Below are 22,437 nucleotides of genomic sequence, written 5' to 3' on the forward strand. Positions count from 1 at the left end.
AAGAGAGGAGAGGATGAGGAGGTGAAGGTGGAGGAGGAGGTGGAGGAGGAGGAGAGGAGGAGAGTCCGGTTAGAATCTTATTCAGGGCCTGGATGATCTCGATTGATGGATGGTAGATAAATATACAGTAAACATAATGTGTCCTAAAATAAAATAAAATAAAATAATACTAATACTACTACTAATAATAATAAAATAAAAATGATAATAACAATAATAATAATAATAATAATAATAATCATCATAAAATAAAATAAAATAATTATGATAATAATAATAATAAATTTATATTATATATGTAATAACAAATTAAATAAATCAATGATACTGAGGGGACGGTGGGATTGGTGGGACGTTGTACTGGGTTGCTAGTGGTACTGGTTCTGATGGGGGTTTGGGGTTTGGGGTGTGGTGCTGTCCCAGTCTGAAGAACCAAGCGAGGAACCAGAACCAGGCAGTTCTGGTTCTGGTTCTGGTTCTGGTTCTGGTTCTTGTTCGGGTTCTGGTTCTGGCTATATCTGGTCCTTGAGCTGCAGCGTTCTGTGGGTTCTGAGGAAACTCCTGCTTCTGATCAACTTGGGCTTCTGGGTTCAGAGATGCAGATATGAGGTGTCATTATGGACCCAGCCTGGTGCTGGTGCTGATGCCTTTTGGTGGGATGGTGAACTGGGCTCCTGGTGGTACTTTGGTACTTTAGTGTTTCCAGCGTTGTGTTGCGGTTCGGGTGGGGTGATGGGGCAGTGGTGTTTCAGTGGTTTTGGGGTGTTGGGGTTTTAGGGTGGGGCAGAGAGAGCAGCTGGTGTCCCAGTCTAAAGAACCAGACCAGACCAGACCAGACGGGGGGGGGCCTGAAGAACCAGACCAGATGGGGGGGGCATGGGAAAGTCACCTCCAAGTTCAAGTTGAAAAGGGTTGGGGAGGGGGCAGATGTTAACCCGATAATGAAGATGATGAAGAAGAGGAGACCCCCCCTCCGGTCCTTCTAGACCCTTGTGTTGTGTTTGCAGACCCTCCACCCCCACCCCCACCCCACTCCACCCCCACCCCTCTGCAGTGAAAGGAGCCTCTGTTAAACGACCCCCCCCAGTAAACTGCATGACAATAGTAGTTTAGTTTAGTTGTGAATTAACTGAGTCGTCAATCAAACCAAGAAGAATCAAGTACAATAGTCTCATCAGAACCTAAACCCTGAGTCTTATCATCACAACTTATCACCAAAACGTATCATTCTAACTTATCATCACAACTTACCATCAAAACTTATCACAACTTATCATCACAACTTACCATCATAACTTATCATTCTAACTTATCATCACAACTTACCATCATAACTTATCATTCCAACTTATTATCACAACTTACCATCATAACTTATCATTCCAACTTATTATCACAACTTACCATCAAAACTTATCACAACTTATCATCACAACTTACCATCATAACTTATCATTCTAACTTATCATCACAACTTACCATCATAACTTATCATTCTAACTTATCATCACAACTTACCATCAAAACTTATCATTCTAACTTATCATCACAACTTACCATCAAAACTTATCACAACTTATCATCACAACTTACCATCATAACTTATCATTCTAACTTATCATCACAACTTACCATCAAAACTTATCACAACTTATCATCACAACTAACCATCATAACTTATCATTCTAACTTATCATCACAACTTACCATCATAACTTATCATTCTAACTTATCATCACAACTTACCATCATAACTTATCATTCTAACTTATCATCACAACTTACCATCAAAACTTATCACAACTTATCATCACAACTAACCATCATAACTTATCATTCTAACTTATCATCATAACTTACCATCATAACTTATCATTCTAACTTATCATCACAACTTACCATCATAACTTATCATTCTAACTTATCATCACAACTTACCATCAACAGTTATCACAACTTATCATCACAACTTACCATCATAACTTATCATTCTAACTTAGCATCACAACTTACCATCATAACTTATCATTCTAACTTATCTTCACAACTTACCGTCATAACTTATCATTTGAACTTATCATCACAACTTACCATCATAACTTATCGCCAAAACGTATCATCACAACTTACCATCATAACTTATCATTCTAACTTATCATCACAACTTATCATGACAACTTATCAACAAAATTTATCACCACAACTTATTATTATAACTTATCATCAAAACGTATAATTCAAACTTATCATTTTAACTTATCATCAAAACGTATCATCATAACTCATCACATTCTTCTTCTTCTTCTTCTTCTTCTTCTTCTTCTTCTTCTTCTTCTTCTTCTTCTTCTTCTTCTCACCAGCTGTGGGTGGAGCCTCTGAGCTGAACTTCCTGAAAGAGCCTAGTGATGTCATCGCCGTGAGGGACCGCTCCCTGCTGTTGGAGTGCCAGGTGGAAGGGGAGGGGCCTATCTCCATCACGTGGCGGCACAACGGCGTACCCGTGCCGCTGGGCGCTGGGGCTAGCGTGCTGGCTAACGGTACGCTGTGGATCCAGAGCATCACCAAGCGGCGGCAGAGTGACGGCAGCGACGGGAGTGACGCTGGCGAATACGACTGCGCCGCCCAGAACCACTACGGGAAGATCATCAGCCGCAAGGCCCGGGTCCTGCTAGCATGTAGGTGGACGCCCAAGCAGAACCTTCTGATGGATTGTACTGACACTGCACAGAGTACACAGAGTAAACAGGATACACAGAGTACACAGTAACACAGAGTACACAGGATACAGAGAGTACAGAAGATACACAGAGTACACAGGATACACAGAGTACACAGGATACACAGCGTACACAGGATACACAGCGTACACAGGATACACAAAGTACAAGGGATACACAGAGTACACAGGATACATAGAGTACATAGGATACGCAGAGTAAACAGGATACGCAGGATACGCATCATGTGCAACATACGCAAGATACAAAGGGTACGCAAGATACACAGAGTACACAGAAATACATATGGCTTCATATCTAAACAGCGGTGGAAGAAGTAAAGGTCCAAATACACTGACACTAAGTACCTCCCCTCCTCCGCAGCGCTGCCCAAGTTCCACACCCACCCCCAGTCCGTGCAGGTGGAGGAGGGTGGAGTGGTCCGCCTCACCTGCCAGGTGAATGGAGTTCCAGAAGCTTCCATCGTCTGGGAGAAGAACTGCAGCAAACTCAGCACCAGCAACCCCCGGTGAGACCAGTAACCATGGCAACTAGGCATCAAAACGCCTGCTCCATTTGAAGCATTTTATAATTGAGGGTTATCAAGACATAAATCTATAGGTTCTGTTTATTGCTCGATCGATTGTTAAGCTGAGGTGCACCGCGCAAGTTCAAAATTAGGCAACCAGACTGCACAAGATGGCCGACAATGGCCCAAATCTGGATGCCCGGGGCAACTGGGCAACTGTTAATGTCCAGCCCTGATTTTGATCTCAAAACAGCTCGATCTGTGTGTGTGTGTGTGTGTGTTTGTGTTTGTGTGTACGTGTGTGTGTATGTGTGTATGTGTGTGTGTGTATGTATGTGTGTGTATGTATGTGTGTACGTGTGTGTGTGTGTGTGTGTGTGTGTGTGTGTGTGTGTGTGTGTGTGTGTGTGTGTGTGTGTGTGTGTGTATGTATGTGTATGTTTATGTGTGTGTGTATGTGTGTATGTGTGTGTGTATGTATGTGTGTGTATGTATGTGTGTACGTGTGTGTGTGTGTGTGTGTGTGTGTGTGTGTGTGTGTGTGTGTGTGTGTGTGTGTGTGTGTGTGTATGTATGTGTATGTTTATGTGTGTGTGTATGTGTGTGTATGTGTGTGTGTGTGCAGTTACACCCTCCTGCCCAGCGGGGTGCTGCAGATCACTGGGACGCGCAAGGACGACGCCGGCTCGTACCGCTGCGTCGCCTCCAACGTAGCTAATGTGCGCTACAGCCGGCAGGCACAGCTGACCGTCACCAGTAAGACTTCCCGTGTGTCCCCCTCACTTCCTGTCTGTCCCACTGTACTTCCTGTCTGTTTAAATGACCAACCGGGAAGAAGACAGGAAACGGATGATCTCTCTCTCTCCAGTGCCTGGATCCAGGATCTACAAGGAGCCCGTCATCCTCTCTGGTCCTCAGAACCTCACCATCACCGTCCACCAGACGGCCATCTTGGAATGCATCGCCACAGGAAACCCCCGGCCCATCGTCTCCTGGAGTCGCCTCGGTAACACTTCCTGTGTCAACCTCACTTCCTGTTACGGTCACGTCAACATTTAGTGCCAACCAGGGCTGGGTGGTCAAAGCAGGGTGCGTGTCTCCTTATAAGGACGCTTCCTGTGTTGGAAGCATCCTTATAAGGTCCTCTGTCCTTCAGGAAGTCCTCCCTCTCTTCTTGTCCTCCATCGTGCGTTGCAGCAACTGAGCCAAACTGAGCCAAACTGAACCCAACTGAGCCAAACTGAACCCAGCTGAACCCAACTGAGCCAAACTGAGCCAAACTGAACCAAACTGAGCCAAACTGAACCCAACTGAACCCAACTGAGCCAAACTGAGCCAAACTGAACCAAACTGAGCCAAACTGAATCCAACTGAACCCAACTGAGCCAAACTGAGCCAAACTGAACCAAACTGAGCCAAACTGAGCCAAACTGAGCCAAACTGAGCCAAACTGAGCCAAACTGAGCCAAACTGAACCAAACTGAGCCAAACTGAACCCAACTGAACCCAACTGAGCCCAACTGAACCCAACTGAGCCAAACTGAGCCAAACTGAGCCAAACTGAGCCAAACGGAACCAAACTGAACCAAACTGAGCCAAACTGAATCAAATTGAGCCAAACTGAGCCAAACTGAGCCAAACTGAACCAAACAGAACCAAACCGAACCAAACTGAGCCAAACTGAACCAAACTGAACCAAACTGAACCAAACTAAATCAAACTGAATCAAACTGAGCCAAACTGAACCAAACTGAACCAAACTGAACCAAACGGAACCAAACTGAACCAAACTGAACCAAACTGAACCAAACGGAGTCAAACTGAGCCAAACGGAATCAAACTGAATCAAACTGAGCCAAACTGAATCAAACTGAATCAAACTGAGCCAAACTAAATCAAAGTGAGCCAAACTGAATCAAACTGAACCAAACTGAGCCAAACTGAACCAAACTGAACCAAACTGAATCAAACTGAGCCAAACTGAGCCAAACTGAACCAAACTGAACCAAACTGAGCCAAACTGAACCAAACTGAATCAAACTGAGCCAAACTGAACCAAACTGAACCAAACTGAGCCAAACTGAGTCAAACTGAATCAAACTGAACCAAACTGAACCAAACTGAGTCAAACTGAATCAAACTGAGCCAAACGGAACCAAAGTGAACCAAACTGAACCAAACTGAACCAAACTGAGTCAAACTGAATCAGACTGAGCCAAGCTGAACCAAACTGGGCCAAACTGAACCAAACTGAACCAAACTGAACCAAACTGAGCCAAACTGAATCAAACTGAGCCCAACTGAATCAATCTGAATCAACAGAGCCCAACTGAGCCAAACTGAGCCAAACTGAGCCAAACGGAACCAAACTGAACCAAACTGAGCCAAACTGAATCAAATTGAGCCAAACTGAGCCAAACTGAGCCAAACTGAGCCAAACTGAACCAAACTGAACCAAACGGAACCAAACTGAGCCAAACTGAACCAAACTGAACCAAACCAAATCAAACTGAATCAAACTGAGCCAAACTGAACCAAACTGAACCAAACGGAACCAAACTGAACCAAACTGAACCAAACTGAACCAAACTGAACCAAACGGAGTCAAACTGAGCCAAACAGAATCAAACTGAATCAAACTGAGCCAAACTGAATCAAACTGAATCAAACTGAGCCAAACTAAATCAAAGTGAGCCAAACTGAATCAAACTGAACCAAACTGAGCCAAACTGAACCAAACTGAACCAAACTGAACCAAACTGAATCAAACTGAGTCAAACTGAGCCAAACTTAACCAAACTGAACCCAACTGAGCCAAACTGAGCCAAACTGAACCAAACTGAGCCAAACTGAACCAAACTAAACCCAACTGAGCCAAACTGAACCAAACTGAACCAAACTGAACCAAACTGAGCCAAACTGAACCAAACTGAATCAAACTGAGCCAAACTGAATCAAACTGAACCAAACTGAGCCAAACTGAACCCAACTGAGCCAAACTGAGCCAAACTGAGCCAAACTGAACCAAACTGAATCAAACTGAGCCAAACTGAACCAAACTGAACCAAACTGAACCAAACTGAGCCAAACTGAGTCAAACTGAATCAAACTGAGCCAAACTGAACCAAACTGAACCAAACTGAACCAAACTGAACCAAACTGAGTCAAACTGAATCAAACTGAGCCAAACTGAACCAAACTGGGCCAAACTGAACCAAACTGAACCAAACTGAGCCAAACTGAATCAATCTGAATCAACAGAGCCCAACTGAGCCAAACTGAGCCAAACTGAACCAAACTGAGCCAAACTGAATCAAACTGAGCCAAACTGAACCAAACTGAGCCAAACTGAGCCAAACTGAACCAAACTGAACCAAACTGAGTCAAACTGAGCCAAACTGAACCAAACTGAACCAAACTGAACCAAACAGAGTCAAACTGAGCCAAACGGAATCAAACTGAATCAAACTGAGCCAAACTGAGTCAAACTGAGCCAAACTGAGCCAAACTGAACCAAACTGAACCAAACTGAGTCCAACTGAGCCAAACGGAATCAAACTGAATCAAACTGAGCCAAACTGAACCAAACTGAACCAAACTGAACCAAACTGAGCCAAACTGAGTCAAACTGAGCCAAACTGAGCCAAACTAAATCAAACTGAATCAAACTGAATCAAACTGAGCCAAACTGAATCAAACTGAGCCAAACTGAATCAAACAGAGTCAAACTGAGCCAAACGGAATCAAACTGAATCAAACTGAGCCAAACTGAGTCAAACTGAGCCAAACTGAACCAAACTGAACCAAACTGAACCAAACTGAGTCAAACTGAGCCAAACTGAACCAAAGTGAACCAAACTGAACCAAACAGAGCCAAACTGAGCCAAACTGAACCAAACTGAACCAAACTGAGTCAAACTGAGCCAAACGGAATCAAACTGAATCAAACTGAGCCAAACTGAACCAAACTGAACCAAACTGAACCAAACTGAGCCAAACTGAACCAAACTGAACCAAACTGAACCAAACTGAGCCAAACTGAGTCAAACTGAGCCAAACTGAGCCAAACTGAACCAAACTGAACCAAACTGAGTCAAACTGAGCCAAACTAAATCAAACTGAATCAAACTGAGCCAACTGAGCCCCACTGAGATAACCGAGCCAAACCGAGCCAAACGAGCGTCTCTTTTTCCTGAGCCTCTCAGAGGAGATGGAAGCTTCCATCCCTGAAAAACACTTCCTGCTCATGAGACCTGAGTGAACTTACAATGAAAGGAACCAAAGTTTACTCTGAAGTTGCACAAATTCAACTGAAACTCTTGTGAAATATGAGCATGTACTGCATGTACTGCATGTACTGCATGTACTGCATGTACTGCATGTACTGCATGTACTGTGTATGGAGTGTACTTGTACTTGCATGTGGACAGACGGGCGCTCCATGGGCGTGGAGGGCATCCAGGTGCTGGGAACAGGAAACCTGATGATCTCGGACGCCACGCTGCAGCACTCTGGTGTCTACGTGTGCTCAGCAAACCCTCCTGGAAGCAGAGCCCGACGCACGGCGCTGGGACGGCTGGTGGTGCAAGGTCAGAACCAGATACCAGTGTACTAATGGATCAGTGTACTAATGGATCAGTGTACTAATGGATCAGTGTACTAATGGATCAGTGTACTAATGGATCAGTGTACTAATGGATCAGTGTACTAATGGATCAGTGTACTAATGGATCAATGTACTAATGGATCAGTGTACTAATGGATCAGTGTACTAATGGATCAGTGTACTAATGGATCAGTGTACTAATGGATCAGTGTACTAATGGATCAGTGTACTAATGGATCAGTGTACTAATGGATCAATGTACTAATGGATCAGTTTACTAATGGATCAATGTACTAATGGATCAGTGTACTAATGGATCAGTGTACTAATGGATCAGTTTACTAATGGATCAATGTACTAATGGATCAGTGTACTAATGGATCAGTGTACTAATGGATCAGTTTACTAATGGATCAATGTACTAATGGATCAGTGTACTAATGGATCAGTGTACTAATGGATCAGTTTACTAATGGATCAGTGTACTAATGGATCAGTGTACTAATGGATCAGTGTACTAATGGATCAGTGTACTAATGGATCAGTGTACTAATGGATCAGTGTACTAATGGATCAGTGTACTAAAGGATCAGTGTACTAATGGATCAGTGTACTAATGGATCAATGTACTAATGGATCAGTGTACTAATGGATCAGTGTACTAATGGATCAGTTTACTAATGGATCAGTGTACTAATGGATCAGTGTACTAATGGATCAATGTACTAATGGATCAGTGTACTAATGGATCAGTGTACTAATGGATCAGTGTACTAATGGATCAGTGTACTAAAGGATCAGTGTACTAATGGATCAATGTACTAAAGGATCAGTGTACTAATGGATCAGTGTACTAATGGATCAGTGTACTAATGGATCAGTGTACTAAAGGATCAGTGTACTAATGGATCAGTGTACTAATGGATCAGTGTACTAATGGATCAGTGTACTAATGGATCAGTGTACTAATGGATCAGTGTACTAAAGGATCAGTGTACTAATGGATCAGTGTACTAATGGATCAGTGTACTAATGGATCAATGTTCTAAAAGATCAATGTACTAATAGATCATGGGGATGGTAGCTCAGGGGGTAGAGCTGGTGGTCTAGTCATCTAAAGGTTGCTGGTTGGATCCCAGGCTCCTCCTGCTAGCATGCTGTAGTGTCCTTGAGCAAGACACTTAACCGCTAATTGCTCCTGATGGCTGCGTCCGTCGCTGTTTGAATAATTGTAAGTGGCTTTGGATAAAAGCGTCTGATCAATGTAATGTAACTAATGGATCAGTGTACTAATAGATAAATGTACTAATAGATCAAAATATTAATATCCCAATATACAATACATACAAAAATATAAAATTCCCAATATACTGATATATACAAATATGATACTAATATGATAACCACCACTAAAGGATGACTTATGGAATGACAGGAATTCAAGACTTAAGATCTAATGCAGAAGATTTCGTTTCAGATGAATTTGTTTTCTCATCACTTGTAATTATTGATTATTGTTTTTAGCGTCGGATCGTCCAAAGAGGCGTTCATGTCATGTGGACAGTGGGAAAAAATAACCTTTTACTGGAGCGATGCCCTAATGTTACAGTGTCAGTGGAAAAAGATAACGCTCTACTACAGCGAGACAGACAGGCAGACAAGCAGGCAGACAGACAGACACGCAGACAAGCAGGCAGACAAGCAGGCAGACAGACACACACGCAGACAAGCAGGCAGATCTCCTCTTTGTCCCTTCACCCTTTCTGAAAGACAGACAGGGCGGCCCAGAGGTCCTGGGGTCAAAGCCGCAGACAGAGGGCGGCCATTGTGTGTGTGCACGGCAGCTTAGCCCAGAGCCCAGAGCCCCGGGGCCCGGGCCCAGTGCCCAGGGCCCCGGGCCCAGGGCCCAGGGCCCAGGGCCCAGGGCCGCTGGTTCTCAGGCTCCTCCTGCTTTCACTGCACTGAGCACATGCATATGATAATGTTGTATTGTTGTATTGTGTGTGGGTTGTATTGTGTGTGTATTGTGTGTGTTGTATTGTGTGTGTATTATGTGTGTTGTAATGTGTGTGTGTGTTGTGTGTGTTGTAATGTGTGTGTATTATGTGTGTTGTAATGTGTGTGTGTTGTGTGTGTTGTAATGTGTGTGTATTGTGTGTGTTGTAATGTGTGTGTGTTGTAATGTGTGTGTATTGTGTGTGTTGTAATGTGTGTGTGTTGTAATGTGTGTGTATTGTGTGTGTTGTAATGTGTGTGTTGTGTGTGTTGTAATGTGTGTGTGTTGTAATGTGTGTGTATTGTGTGTGTTGTAATGTGTGTGTATTGTGTGTGTTGTAATGTGTGTGTGTTGTAATGTGTGTGTATTGTGTGTGTTGTAATGTGTGTGTATAGTGTGTGTTGTAATGTGTGTGTATTGTGTGTGTTGTAATGTGTGTGTATTGTGTGTGTTGTAATGTGTGTGTATTGTGTGTGTTGTAATGTGTGTGTATTGTGTGTGTTGTAATGTGTGTGTATTGTCTATGTTGTAATGTGTGTGTTGTAATGTGTGTGTATTGTGTGTGTTGTAATGTGTGTGTATTGTGTGTGTTGTAATGTGTGTGTATTGTGTGTGTTGTAATGTGTGTGTATTGTCTGTGTTGTAATGTGTGTGTTGTAATGTGTGTGTATTGTGTGTGTTGTAATGTGTGTGTATTGTGTGTGTTGTAATGTGTGTTGTAATGTGTGTGTGTTGTAATGTGTGTGTATTGTGTGTGTTGTAATGTGTGTGTGTTGTAATGTGTGTGTATTGTTTGTGTTGTAATGTGTGTGTGTGTTGTGTGTGTTGTAATGTGTGTGTATTGTGTGTGTTGTAATGTGTGTGTATTGTTTGTGCTGTAATGTGTGTGTATTGTTTGTGTTGTAATGTGTGTGTATTGTGTGTGTGTTGTAATGTGTGTGTATTGTGTATGTTGTAATGTGTGTGTTGTAATGTGTGTGTACTGTGTGTGTTGTAATGTATGTGTATTGTGTGTGTGTTGTAATGTGTGTGTATTGTGTATGTTGTAATGTGTGTGTTGTAATGTGTGTGTATTGTGTGTGTTGTAATGTGTGTGTATTGTGTGTGTTGTAATGTGTGTGTATTGTGTGTGTGTATTGTGTGTGTTGTAATGTGTGTGTTGTAATGTGTGTGTATTGTGTGTGTTGTAATGTGTGTGTATTGTCTGTGTTGTATTGTGTGTGTTGTAATGTGTGTGTATTGTGTGTGTTGTATTGTGTGTGTGTATTATGTGTGTTGTAATGTGTGTGTGTGTTGTGTGTGTTGTAATGTGTGTGTATTATGTGTGTTGTAATGTGTGTGTGTTGTGTGTGTTGTAATGTGTGTGTATTGTGTGTGTTGTAATGTGTGTGTGTTGTAATGTGTGTGTATTGTGTGTGTTGTAATGTGTGTGTGTTGTAATGTGTGTGTATTGTGTGTGTTGTAATGTGTGTGTGTTGTGTGTGTTGTAATGTGTGTGTGTTGTAATGTGTGTGTATTGTGTGTGTTGTAATGTGTGTGTATTGTGTGTGTTGTAATGTGTGTGTGTTGTAATGTGTGTGTATTGTGTGTGTTGTAATGTGTGTGTGTTGTAATGTGTGTGTATTGTGTGTGTTGTAATGTGTGTGTATAGTGTGTGTTGTAATGTGTGTGTATTGTGTGTGTTGTAATGTGTGTGTATTGTCTGTGTTGTAATGTGTGTGTTGTAATGTGTGTGTATTGTGTGTGTTGTAATGTGTGTGTATTGTGTGTGTTGTAATGTGTGTGTATTGTGTGTGTTGTAATGTGTGTGTATTGTCTGTGTTGTAATGTGTGTGTTGTAATGTGTGTGTATTGTGTGTGTTGTAATGTGTGTGTATTGTGTGTGTTGTAATGTGTGTGTGTTGTAATGTGTGTGTATTGTGTGTGTTGTAATGTGTGTGTATTGTGTGTGTTGTAATGTGTGTGTTGTAATGTGTGTGTATAGTGTGTGTTGTAATGTGTGTGTATTGTGTGTGTTGTAATGTGTGTGTATTGTGTGTGTTGTAATGTGTGTGTATTGTGTGTGTTGTAATGTGTGTGTATTGTTTGTGCTGTAATGTGTGTGTATTGTGTGTGTTGTAATGTGTGTGTGTTGTAATGTGTGTGTATTGTGTGTGTTGTAATGTGTGTGTATAGTGTGTGTTGTAATGTGTGTGTATTGTGTGTGTTGTAATGTGTGTGTATTGTGTGTGTTGTAATGTGTGTGTTGTAATTACATTTCACTGCATATATGTATGGAAGTATGTATATGTATGTGACAAATAAAAATCTTGAATCTAATGTGTGTGTTGTAATGTGTGTGTATTGTGTGTGTTGTAATGTGTGTGTATTGTGTGTGTTGTAATGTGTGTGTATTGTGTGTGTTGTAATGTGTGTGTATTGTGTGTGTTGTAATGTGTGTGTATTGTCTGTGTTGTAATGTGTGTGTTGTAATGTGTGTGTATTGTGTGTGTTGTAATGTGTGTGTATTGTGTGTGTTGTAATGTGTGTTGTAATGTGTGTGTATTGTGTGTGTTGTAATGTGTGTGTATTGTGTGTGTTGTAATGTGTGTGTATTGTCTGTGTTGTAATGTGTGTGTTGTAATGTGTGTGTATTGTGTGTGTTGTAATGTGTGTGTATTGTGTGTGTTGTAATGTGTGTGTATTGTGTGTGTTGTAATGTGTGTGTATTGTCTGTGTTGTAATGTGTGTGTTGTAATGTGTGTGTATTGTGTGTGTTGTAATGTGTGTGTATTGTGTGTGTTGTAATGTGTGTGTGTTGTAATGTGTGTGTATTGTGTGTGTTGTAATGTGTGTGTATTGTGTGTGTTGTAATGTGTGTGTTGTAATGTGTGTGTATAGTGTGTGTTGTAATGTGTGTGTATTGTGTGTGTTGTAATGTGTGTGTATTGTGTGTGTTGTAATGTGTGTGTATTGTGTGTGTTGTAATGTGTGTGTATTGTTTGTGCTGTAATGTGTGTGTATTGTGTGTGTTGTAATGTGTGTGTGTTGTAATGTGTGTGTATTGTGTGTGTTGTAATGTGTGTGTATAGTGTGTGTTGTAATGTGTGTGTATTGTGTGTGTTGTAATGTGTGTGTATTGTGTGTGTTGTAATGTGTGTGTGTTGTAATGTGTGTGTATTGTGTGTGTTGTAATGTGTGTGTATAGTGTGTGTTGTAATGTGTGTGTATTGTGTGTGTTGTAATGTGTGTGTATTGTGTGTGTTGTAATGTGTGTGTTGTAATTACATTTCACTGCATATATGTATGGAAGTATGTATATGTATGTGACAAATAAAAAATCTTGAATCTAATGTGTGTGTTGTAATGTGTGTGTATTGTGTGTGTTGTAATGTGTGTGTATTGTGTGTGTTGTAATGTGTGTGTATTGTGTGTGTTGTAATGTGTGTGTATTGTCTGTGTTGTAATGTGTGTGTTGTAATGTGTGTGTATTGTGTGTGTTGTAATGTGTGTGTATTGTGTGTGTTGTAATGTGTGTTGTAATGTGTGTGTATTGTGTGTGTTGTAATGTGTGTGTATTGTGTGTGTTGTAATGTGTGTGTATTGTCTGTGTTGTAATGTGTGTGTTGTAATGTGTGTGTATTGTGTGTGTTGTAATGTGTGTGTATTGTGTGTGTTGTAATGTGTGTGTGTTGTAATGTGTGTGTATTGTGTGTGTTGTAATGTGTGTGTGCTGTAATGTGTGTGTATTGTGTGTGTTGTAATGTGTGTGTATTGTTTGTGTTGTAATGTGTGTCTGTGTTGTGTGTGTTGTAATGTGTGTGTATTGTGTGTGTTGTAATGTGTGTGTATTGTTTGTGCTGTAATGTGTGTGTATTGTTTGTGTTGTAATGTGTGTGTATTGTGTGTGTGTTGTAATGTGTGTGTATTGTGTATGTTGTAATGTGTGTGTTGTAATGTGTGTGTACTGTGTGTGTTGTAATGTATGTGTATTGTGTGTGTGTTGTAATGTGTGTGTATTGTGTATGTTGTAATGTGTGTGTTGTAATGTGTGTGTATTGTGTGTGTTGTAATGTGTGTGTATTGTGTGTGTTGTAATGTGTGTGTATTGTGTGTGTGTATTGTGTGTGTTGTAATGTGTGTGTTGTAATGTGTGTGTATTGTGTGTGTTGTAATGTGTGTGTATTGTGTGTGTTGTAATGTGTGTGTATTGTGTGTGTTGTAATGTGTGTGTATTGTCTGTGTTGTAATGTGTGTGTTGTAATGTGTGTGTATTGTGTGTGTTGTAATGTGTGTGTATTGTGTGTGTTGTAATGTGTGTGTATTGTGTGTGTTGTAATGTGTGTGTATTGTGTGTGTTGTAATGTGTGTGTATTGTTTGTGCTGTAATGTGTGTGTATTGTAATGTGTGTGTATTGTGTGTGTTGTAATGTGTGTGTGTTGTAATGTGTGTGTATTGTGTGTGTTGTAATGTGTGTGTATAGTGTGTGTTGTAATGTGTGTGTATTGTGTGTGTTGTAATGTGTGTGTATTGTGTGTGTTGTAATGTGTGTGTTGTAATTACATTTCACTGCATATATGTATGGAAGTATGTATATGTATGTGACAAATAAAAAATCTTGAATCTAATGTGTGTGTTGTAATGTGTGTGTATTGTGTGTGTTGTAATGTGTGTGTATTGTGTGTGTTGTAATGTGTGTGTATTGTGTGTGTTGTAATGTGTGTGTATTGTCTGTGTTGTAATGTGTGTGTTGTAATGTGTGTGTATTGTGTGTGTTGTAATGTGTGTGTATTGTGTGTGTTGTAATGTGTGTTGTAATGTGTGTGTATTGTGTGTGTTGTAATGTGTGTGTATTGTGTGTGTTGTAATGTGTGTGTATTGTCTGTGTTGTAATGTGTGTGTTGTAATGTGTGTGTATTGTGTGTGTTGTAATGTGTGTGTATTGTGTGTGTTGTAATGTGTGTGTGTTGTAATGTGTGTGTATTGTGTGTGTTGTAATGTGTGTGTGCTGTAATGTGTGTGTATTGTGTGTGTTGTAATGTGTGTGTATTGTTTGTGTTGTAATGTGTGTGTGTGTTGTGTGTGTTGTAATGTGTGTGTATTGTGTGTGTTGTAATGTGTGTGTATTGTTTGTGCTGTAATGTGTGTGTATTGTTTGTGTTGTAATGTGTGTGTATTGTGTGTGTGTTGTAATGTGTGTGTATTGTGTATGTTGTAATGTGTGTGTTGTAATGTGTGTGTATTGTGTGTGTTGTAATGTGTGTGTATTGTGTGTGTTGTAATGTGTGTGTATTGTGTGTGTGTATTGTGTGTGTTGTAATGTGTGTGTTGTAATGTGTGTGTATTGTGTGTGTTGTAATGTGTGTGTATTGTCTGTGTTGTATTGTGTGTGTTGTAATGTGTGTGTATTGTGTGTGTTGTAATGTGTGTGTATTGTGTGTGTTGTAATGTGTGTGTATTGTCTGTGTTGTAATGTGTGTGTTGTAATGTGTGTGTATTGTGTGTGTGTTGTGTGTTGTAATGTGTGTGTATTGTGTGTGTTGTAATGTGTGTGTATTGTGTTGTAATGTGTGTGTATTGTGTGTGTTGTAATGTGTGTGTATTGTGTGTGTTGTAATGTGTGTGTATTGTGTGTGTTGTAATGTGTGTGTTGTAATGTGTGTGTATTGTGTGTGTTGTAATGTGTGTGTATTATGTGTGTTGTAATGTGTGTGTATTGTGTGTGTTGTAATGTGTGTGTATTGTGTGTGTTGTAATGTGTGTGTATTGTCTGTGTTGTAATGTGTATGTGCTGCGGTGCAGAGTCAGACGCTCAGATTTTCCTCCTGATGGAGCAGAGTTAGTTTGATGAGGTGGAGCAGAGTTTGTTTGATGAGGTGGAGCAGAGTTAGTTTGATGAGGGAGAGCAGAGTTATTTTGATGAGGTGGAGCAGAGTTAGTTTGATGAGGTGGAGCAGAGATAGTTTGATGAGGTGGAGCAGAGATAGTTTGATGAGGGAGAGCAGAGTTATTTTGATGAGGTGGAGCAGAGATAGTTTGATGAGGTGGAGCAGAGATAGTTTGATGAGGTGGAGCAGAGTTAGTTTGATGAGGTGGAGCAGAGATAGTTTGATGAGGTGGAGCAGAGTTAGTTTGATGAGGTGGAGCAGAGTTTGTTTGATGAGGTGGAGCAGAGATAGTTTGATGAGGTGGAGCAGAGTTAGTTTGATGAGGGAGAGCAGAGTTATTTTGATGAGGTGGAGCAGAGTTAGTTTGATGAGGTGGAGCAGAGTTTGTTTGATGAGGTGGAGCAGAGTTTGTTTGATGAGGTGGAGCAGAGTTAGTTTGATGAGGGAGAGCAGAGTTATTTTGATGAGGTGGAGCAGAGTTAGTTTGATGAGGTGGAGCAGAGATAGTTTGATGAGGTGGAGCAGAGATAGTTTGATGAGGTGGAGCAGAGTTAGTTTGATGAGGGAGAGCAGAGTTATTTTGATGAGGTGGAGCAGAGATAGTTTGATGAGGTGGAGCAGAGATAGTTTGATGAGGTGGAGCAGAGTTAGTTTGATGAGGTGGAGCAGAGATAGTTTGATGAGGTGGAGCAGAGTTAGTTTGATGAGGTGGAGCAGAGTTTGTTTGATGAGGTGGAGCAGAGATAGTTTGATGAGGTGGAGCAGAGTTAGTTTGATGAGGGAGAGCAGAGTTATTTTGATGAGGTGGAGCAGAGTTAGTTTGATGAGGTGGAGCAGAGTTTGTTTGATGAGGTGGAGCAGAGTTTGTTTGATGAGGTGGAGCAGAGATAGTTTGATGAGGTGGAGCAGAGTTAGTTTGATGAGGGAGAGCAGAGCAGTGATGCTCCTCAGCCTCCTGATCCAACCTGATCACCGGTTCACTGTGTCCCCCAAACAGTCCTCACTGGAATTAAACAAGTTTAACTGGTGAGGACCCTCTGGGCCCCCAGACCACAGGCTGCATTTATACTGTTGAGTACTGCATTTTAATTGGATGTTAGGTACTGAAACAGAGTTCCAGTATAAAATACACAGTTCTACTACATAAAATATTCCAACATTTTAAATATTCTAAATATTAGTCATCACACACACACACACAGACACAGACTGATTGATGGCCTCTTTTCAAGTGCCCTCTTGACCTCTGACCCCCCTGGTGGAGGGGGGTCGATAAAGAATAAAAGATAAAAGTGAAAATAATTTGGAGATTTTGAACACATTGAAAAACAACATCAAGTAAAATATTGAAAATAACTTTTATAAAAATGACATTTCATGAAGCTGCTGCACTGAAATGAAACACACACACACACACACACACACACACACACACACACAGACACACACACACACACACACACACACACACACACACACAGACACACACACACACACACACACACACACACACACACACACACACACACAGACACACACACACACACACAGACACACACACACACAGACACACACACACACACACACACACACACACACACACACACACACACACACACACACACACACACACACACACACACACACACACAGACACACACACACACACACACACACACACACACACACACACACAGACACACACACACACACACACACACACACACACACACACAGACACACACACACACACACAGACACACACACACAGACACAGACACACACACACACACACACACACACACACACACACACACACACACAGACACACACACACACACACACACACACAGACACACACACACACACACACACACACACACACACACACACACACACAGACACACACACACACACACACACAGACACACACACACACACACACACACACACACACACACACAGTGCCTGGGGGCGTGGTGATGTTGGGTGTCGTCATGGAGACCAGCTGGAGGCGAGACAGCACCTGTCTCCATCACTGAGCAGACGACAGGATGATGAATAGATGAATTAGAGATGAATCCATATTTTTTACATTTTACCTACTTTTTAGTTTCACTAGAAGAAGAATCTTTAATCGTCACACAGCACACACACACACACACACTCCAACTGGGGACGGTAGCTCAGGAGGTAGAGCTGGTGGTCTAGTGATCTAAAGGTTGCTGGTTGGATCCCAGGCTCCTCCTGCTAGCATGCTGTAGTGTCCTTGAGCAAGACACTTAACCCCTCATTGCTCCTGATGGCTGCGTCCGTCGCTGTTTGAACAATTGTAAGTGGCTTTGGATAAAAGCGTCTGATCAATGTAATGTAAATGTAAACACACACACACTACAACACACACACTACAACACACACACTACAACACACACACTACAACACACACACACTACAACACACACACACATTACAACACACACACACACTACAACACACACACACACTACAACACACACACACACACACTACAACACTCACACACACACTACAACACACACACACACTACAACACACACACACACACTACAACACACACACCACACTACACTACAACACACACACACACACACTACAACACACACACACACTACAACACACACACACACACACTACAACACTCACACACACACTACAACACACACACACACTACAACACACACACACACACACTACAACACACACACCACACTACACTACAACACACACACACACACACACACTACAACACTCACACACACACACTACACTACAACACACACATTAATAACAATAAAGTAGTTAATATTAATAACAATATAGTGGTTAAATATTAATAACGATATAGTAGTTAAATATTAATAATAATATAACAGTTACATATTAATAATAATACAACAGTTACATATTAATAATAATATAGTAGTTAAATATTAATAACAATATAGCAGTTAAATATTAATAATAATATAGTAGTTAAATATTAATAACAATATAGTAGTTAAATATTAACAACAATGTAGAAGTTAACCATTAAGGACAATAATGTAGTTATTGTGGAGGTAACATTTGCTTGTCCTTCATCCTTCACCGCTGCAGCGCCTCCAGACTTCCTGCAGTGGCCGCAGTCTGTGTCCCGGCCACTGGGAGGCAGCGCCGAGTTCACCTGCACGGCACGCGGCGTGCCGCGCCCGCACCTCATCTGGCTGAAGAACGGCAAGATCCTGACGCCGGGAAGCAGCGTCACGCTGGGCAACAACAACACGTAGGTGGTGAAGGGCCGAATGAAGGTCTGCGGATCAGTTTATCTTTATTATAGGTTGTTAAATAATGTCTCAACTTTATCATTTTTGAAATCTGTATTGATTAGATTTATTAAATGTATTAAGTTTATTTGACTTTGTTTCTTATTTTTTTTGTATTTATCTATTTTTTGTTTTGTTTTTGATTGTGACTCTGGTGTCGCCCCCTGCAGGACGCTGGCGGTGACACGCATCACGGCCGAGGACGAGGCCATCTACCAGTGCATCGCAGAGAACAGCGCGGGAACCAACCAGGCCAGCGCCCGCCTGGCCCTAAGCCCCGCCCCAGAACTCCCAGAAGCCCCGGCCAAGCTGCAGGCCACGCCCCTTTCTCCCGGCAGCCTCAGACTGAGCTGGGAGCAGCCGACGCCCGACGCCACCGAGCGCATCATCGGATACGTGCTCCACATCCGCAAGCTGGGAGGTTAGCCGCGCAGCTGACCTCTGACCTGTGATCTGCTTCCTGTGATCTGCTTCCTGTGATCTGTTCTATTGGGCCTGTGTTCTACTTCCTGTGACCTCCGACCTGCGATGTGCTTCCTGTAGAGCCGGACAGCAGGGAGCTGCAGGAGGCCGTCAGTAAGACCACGTTCCAACATGTCTTCTCGTCGTTGGAGCGCGCCACCACCTACTCCGTCTACCTGAAGGCCTACTCTCCACTAGGGGGCAGCAGGCGCTCCAGCACTGTGGTCGCCACCACGCTGGGAGGGGGTAAGACTCCGCCTCCTCCACCCACCACCAACCTCTGTCTCCACTCCCATTCAACCTCACTCTCTCTCCCCCCCCCCCTTCCCCCAGTCCCCGCCTCCCCGCCCTTCTCCGCCCGGGTCCTGAACCAATCGGCGGTCCAGCTCCAGTGGGATCCGCCCCAGGAGGCGGGGCTTCTCCAGGGGTTCCGCCTCTGGCTGCGTCGCCTCCCGGATCCCGACTTCCAGGAAGTGGCGAGCCTCCCCGGCCACGCCCACACACACACACTGTCCCAGCTGGGTGCGTTCCACAGCAAGCTACAAGGAGCTTGTGTTGGAATGAGGTTGTGTTAATGAGGCAGCATGTCAATGAGGTTGTGTGTTCATGAGGTCGTGTTGGAATGGGGCCGTATGTTAATGGTGCGGTATATTAATGAGGTTGTGTGTTAATGAGGCTGTATGTTAATGGTGTGGTATGTTAATGAGGTTGTGTGTTAATGAGGTTTTATGTTAATGAGGTTGTGTGTTAATGAGGCTGTGTGTTACTGTGGTTGTATGTTAATGAGGTTGTGCTGGAATGACGCAATGTGTTAATAAGGTTATATGTTAATTAGGTAGTATGTTAATGAGGTTGTGTGTTAATGAGGTTGTGTGTTGCTGTGGTTGTATGTTAATGAGGTTGTGTTGGAATGAGGCAATGTGTGAATAAGGTTATATGTTAATTAGGTTGTGTGTTAATGAGGCTGTGTGTTACTGTGGTTGTATGTTAATGAGGTTGTGTTGGAATGAGGCAATGTGTGAATAAGGTTATATGTTAATTAGGTAGTATGTTAATGAGGTTGTGTGTTAATGAGGTTGTGTGTTGCTGTGTAGAACCTGCTGCCGTCTATGAGATCCAACTTGTGGCTTTTAACGGGAACGGAGAGAGTCCAGTCAACAGGAAACTGGTCTCACTGGTGAAGGATGTGGACAACAAAGGTGAGACAACTGTCTGTCCCCCTGTCTGTCTGTCTGTCTTCAGGTCAGGGTTTAAATTACATTGTGTGTGTGTGTGTGTGTGTGTGTGTGTGTTTGTGTGTGGCAGCTGGCTGTAACTGTGAGCAGAAGGTTGCTGGTTCCACGCTGCTCATGGGCGTGCATATCAGCCTGGCGTGCATCATCTTCTGCCTCCTCTTCCTCCTTCTGGCCTTCAGACACAGGTGAGGCCCTCAGCATCATCTTCATCGGCCCCATGCGTTGCCACGGTAACCTGCCTCCCAGCCCCCAGCAACAGACACAAGAAGTGATAAAATCACAGATACACACCATTTAATTAGTTGTACTGCATTTAATAATACTTATTCTGCCTGAACGTTGTACTCTGGACGTGTTGGCACCACATTGTGTACGGAGACCGTCTCCATGGCGACCGAGTGATCGTGACAATATGACCCGAGCGGAGGACCCCGCGCCCTTCGTCATCACCACCATCATCATCATCATCATCATCATCATCATCAGCTCCTTCATCATGGTTCCATCCTCATCTTCCTCAGCATGATGGTACAGTAGAACCAACAGAACCAACAGAACCAGTAGAACCAGCAGAACCAGTAGAACCAGTAGAACCAACAGAACCAGCAGAACCAGCAGAACCAGTAGAACCATCAGAACCAGTAGAACCAGTAGAACCAACAGAACCAGTAGAACCAGCAGAACCAGCAGAACCAGTAGAACCATCAGAACCTGTAGAACCAGTAGAAACAGTAGAACCAACAGAACCAGCAGAACCAGCAGAACCAGTAGAACCAACAGAACCAGTAGAACCAGCAGAACCAGCAGAACCAGTAGAACCAGTGGAACCTTGTGTTTGTGTTACAGCATGTTCTGCACCAAGGGCATGCAGAACACTTGGCCCCGCCCCAAACAGGAAGTGCTCCAGAGGGACGCCATTGAGCTGACGGCACAGGTGAGTTCAGAACCACACACACACACACACACACACACACACACACACACACACACACACACACACACACACTCAGATTTCTTTCTCTTTGCAGAGTTTGGCTCCGCCCCCTGCTGCTGCAGACTGCCAGGTCCTGGTGGAGCAGGCTCCACCCCCCCAGGTGCTGCTTAACTCACAAACTTAACCCTTAACTCACCCTTTACCCTGCCCCCTCCTGCTGCTCCGCCTCCTGCTGCTCCGCCTCCTGCTGCTCTGACCACGTTTCTTCAGACGTGTATTTTAAACACATTGTTTGTTTTGACTCCAATTCATGACGTTTGTCGTCCGTCTCAGTCCAGTTGTTGTAGTTTGGACCTCACGCCCCTGGTGGACGTCAGCAGTGTGACAGGACCAGGTTCACCTCCCGGTCCCGCTGCCGTCCAGCAGGGGTCCGGCGTCCGCCCCTCGTCCTGAGCAGCTGAACCTCAGGAGGTCGGCGACGCCGATGCCAAAGTCCGTTCACTGCTCAGACGAGGGGTCCACCAGCGTGGCCTCCAACTGCAGCTTGAGCCAAGGTGATGAAGTCCATTGTTACTGCCTCCACTTGAAAGCACAGGAAGCTCAGATCAGCTGGTTGAACCCTGCCCCGCCCCACCTACCAAAACTCTACCTCCAAAGATGGCTGCCTCAGCTTGCCACCAAACGCCAGAGCTACCCAAGAAACCATTTTGCCTCCCACTGCTGTAGCAGCACCACCTACCTCCAACCAA

At 43.0% G+C, this 22,437-nt stretch overlaps 1 protein-coding gene across 1 annotated transcript; it reads left to right on the forward strand.

Annotated features, from left to right (window-relative positions):
• Nucleotides 1-2,337: 2,337 nt before the first annotated feature.
• Nucleotides 2,338-21,052, forward strand: LOC307234137 (immunoglobulin superfamily DCC subclass member 3-like; the record flags this gene model as incomplete). Its single annotated transcript, XM_080005735.1, is given in 12 exon segments — nt 2,338-2,358; nt 2,360-2,675; nt 3,102-3,246; nt 3,872-4,002; nt 4,115-4,252; nt 7,677-7,835; nt 18,852-19,017; nt 19,228-19,478; nt 19,601-19,765; nt 19,853-20,041; nt 20,614-20,718; nt 20,934-21,052. Coding segments are annotated over 12 exon segments (1,905 nt in total), but the record flags the coding sequence as incomplete, so codon positions are not given.
• Between the last annotated feature and the right edge of the window lie 1,385 nt (nt 21,053-22,437).

The sequence above is a fragment of the Zeus faber genome (genome assembly GCF_960531495.2).
Source record: "Zeus faber genome assembly, chromosome: 8".
Classification (NCBI taxonomy): domain Eukaryota; kingdom Metazoa; phylum Chordata; class Actinopteri; order Zeiformes; family Zeidae; genus Zeus; species Zeus faber.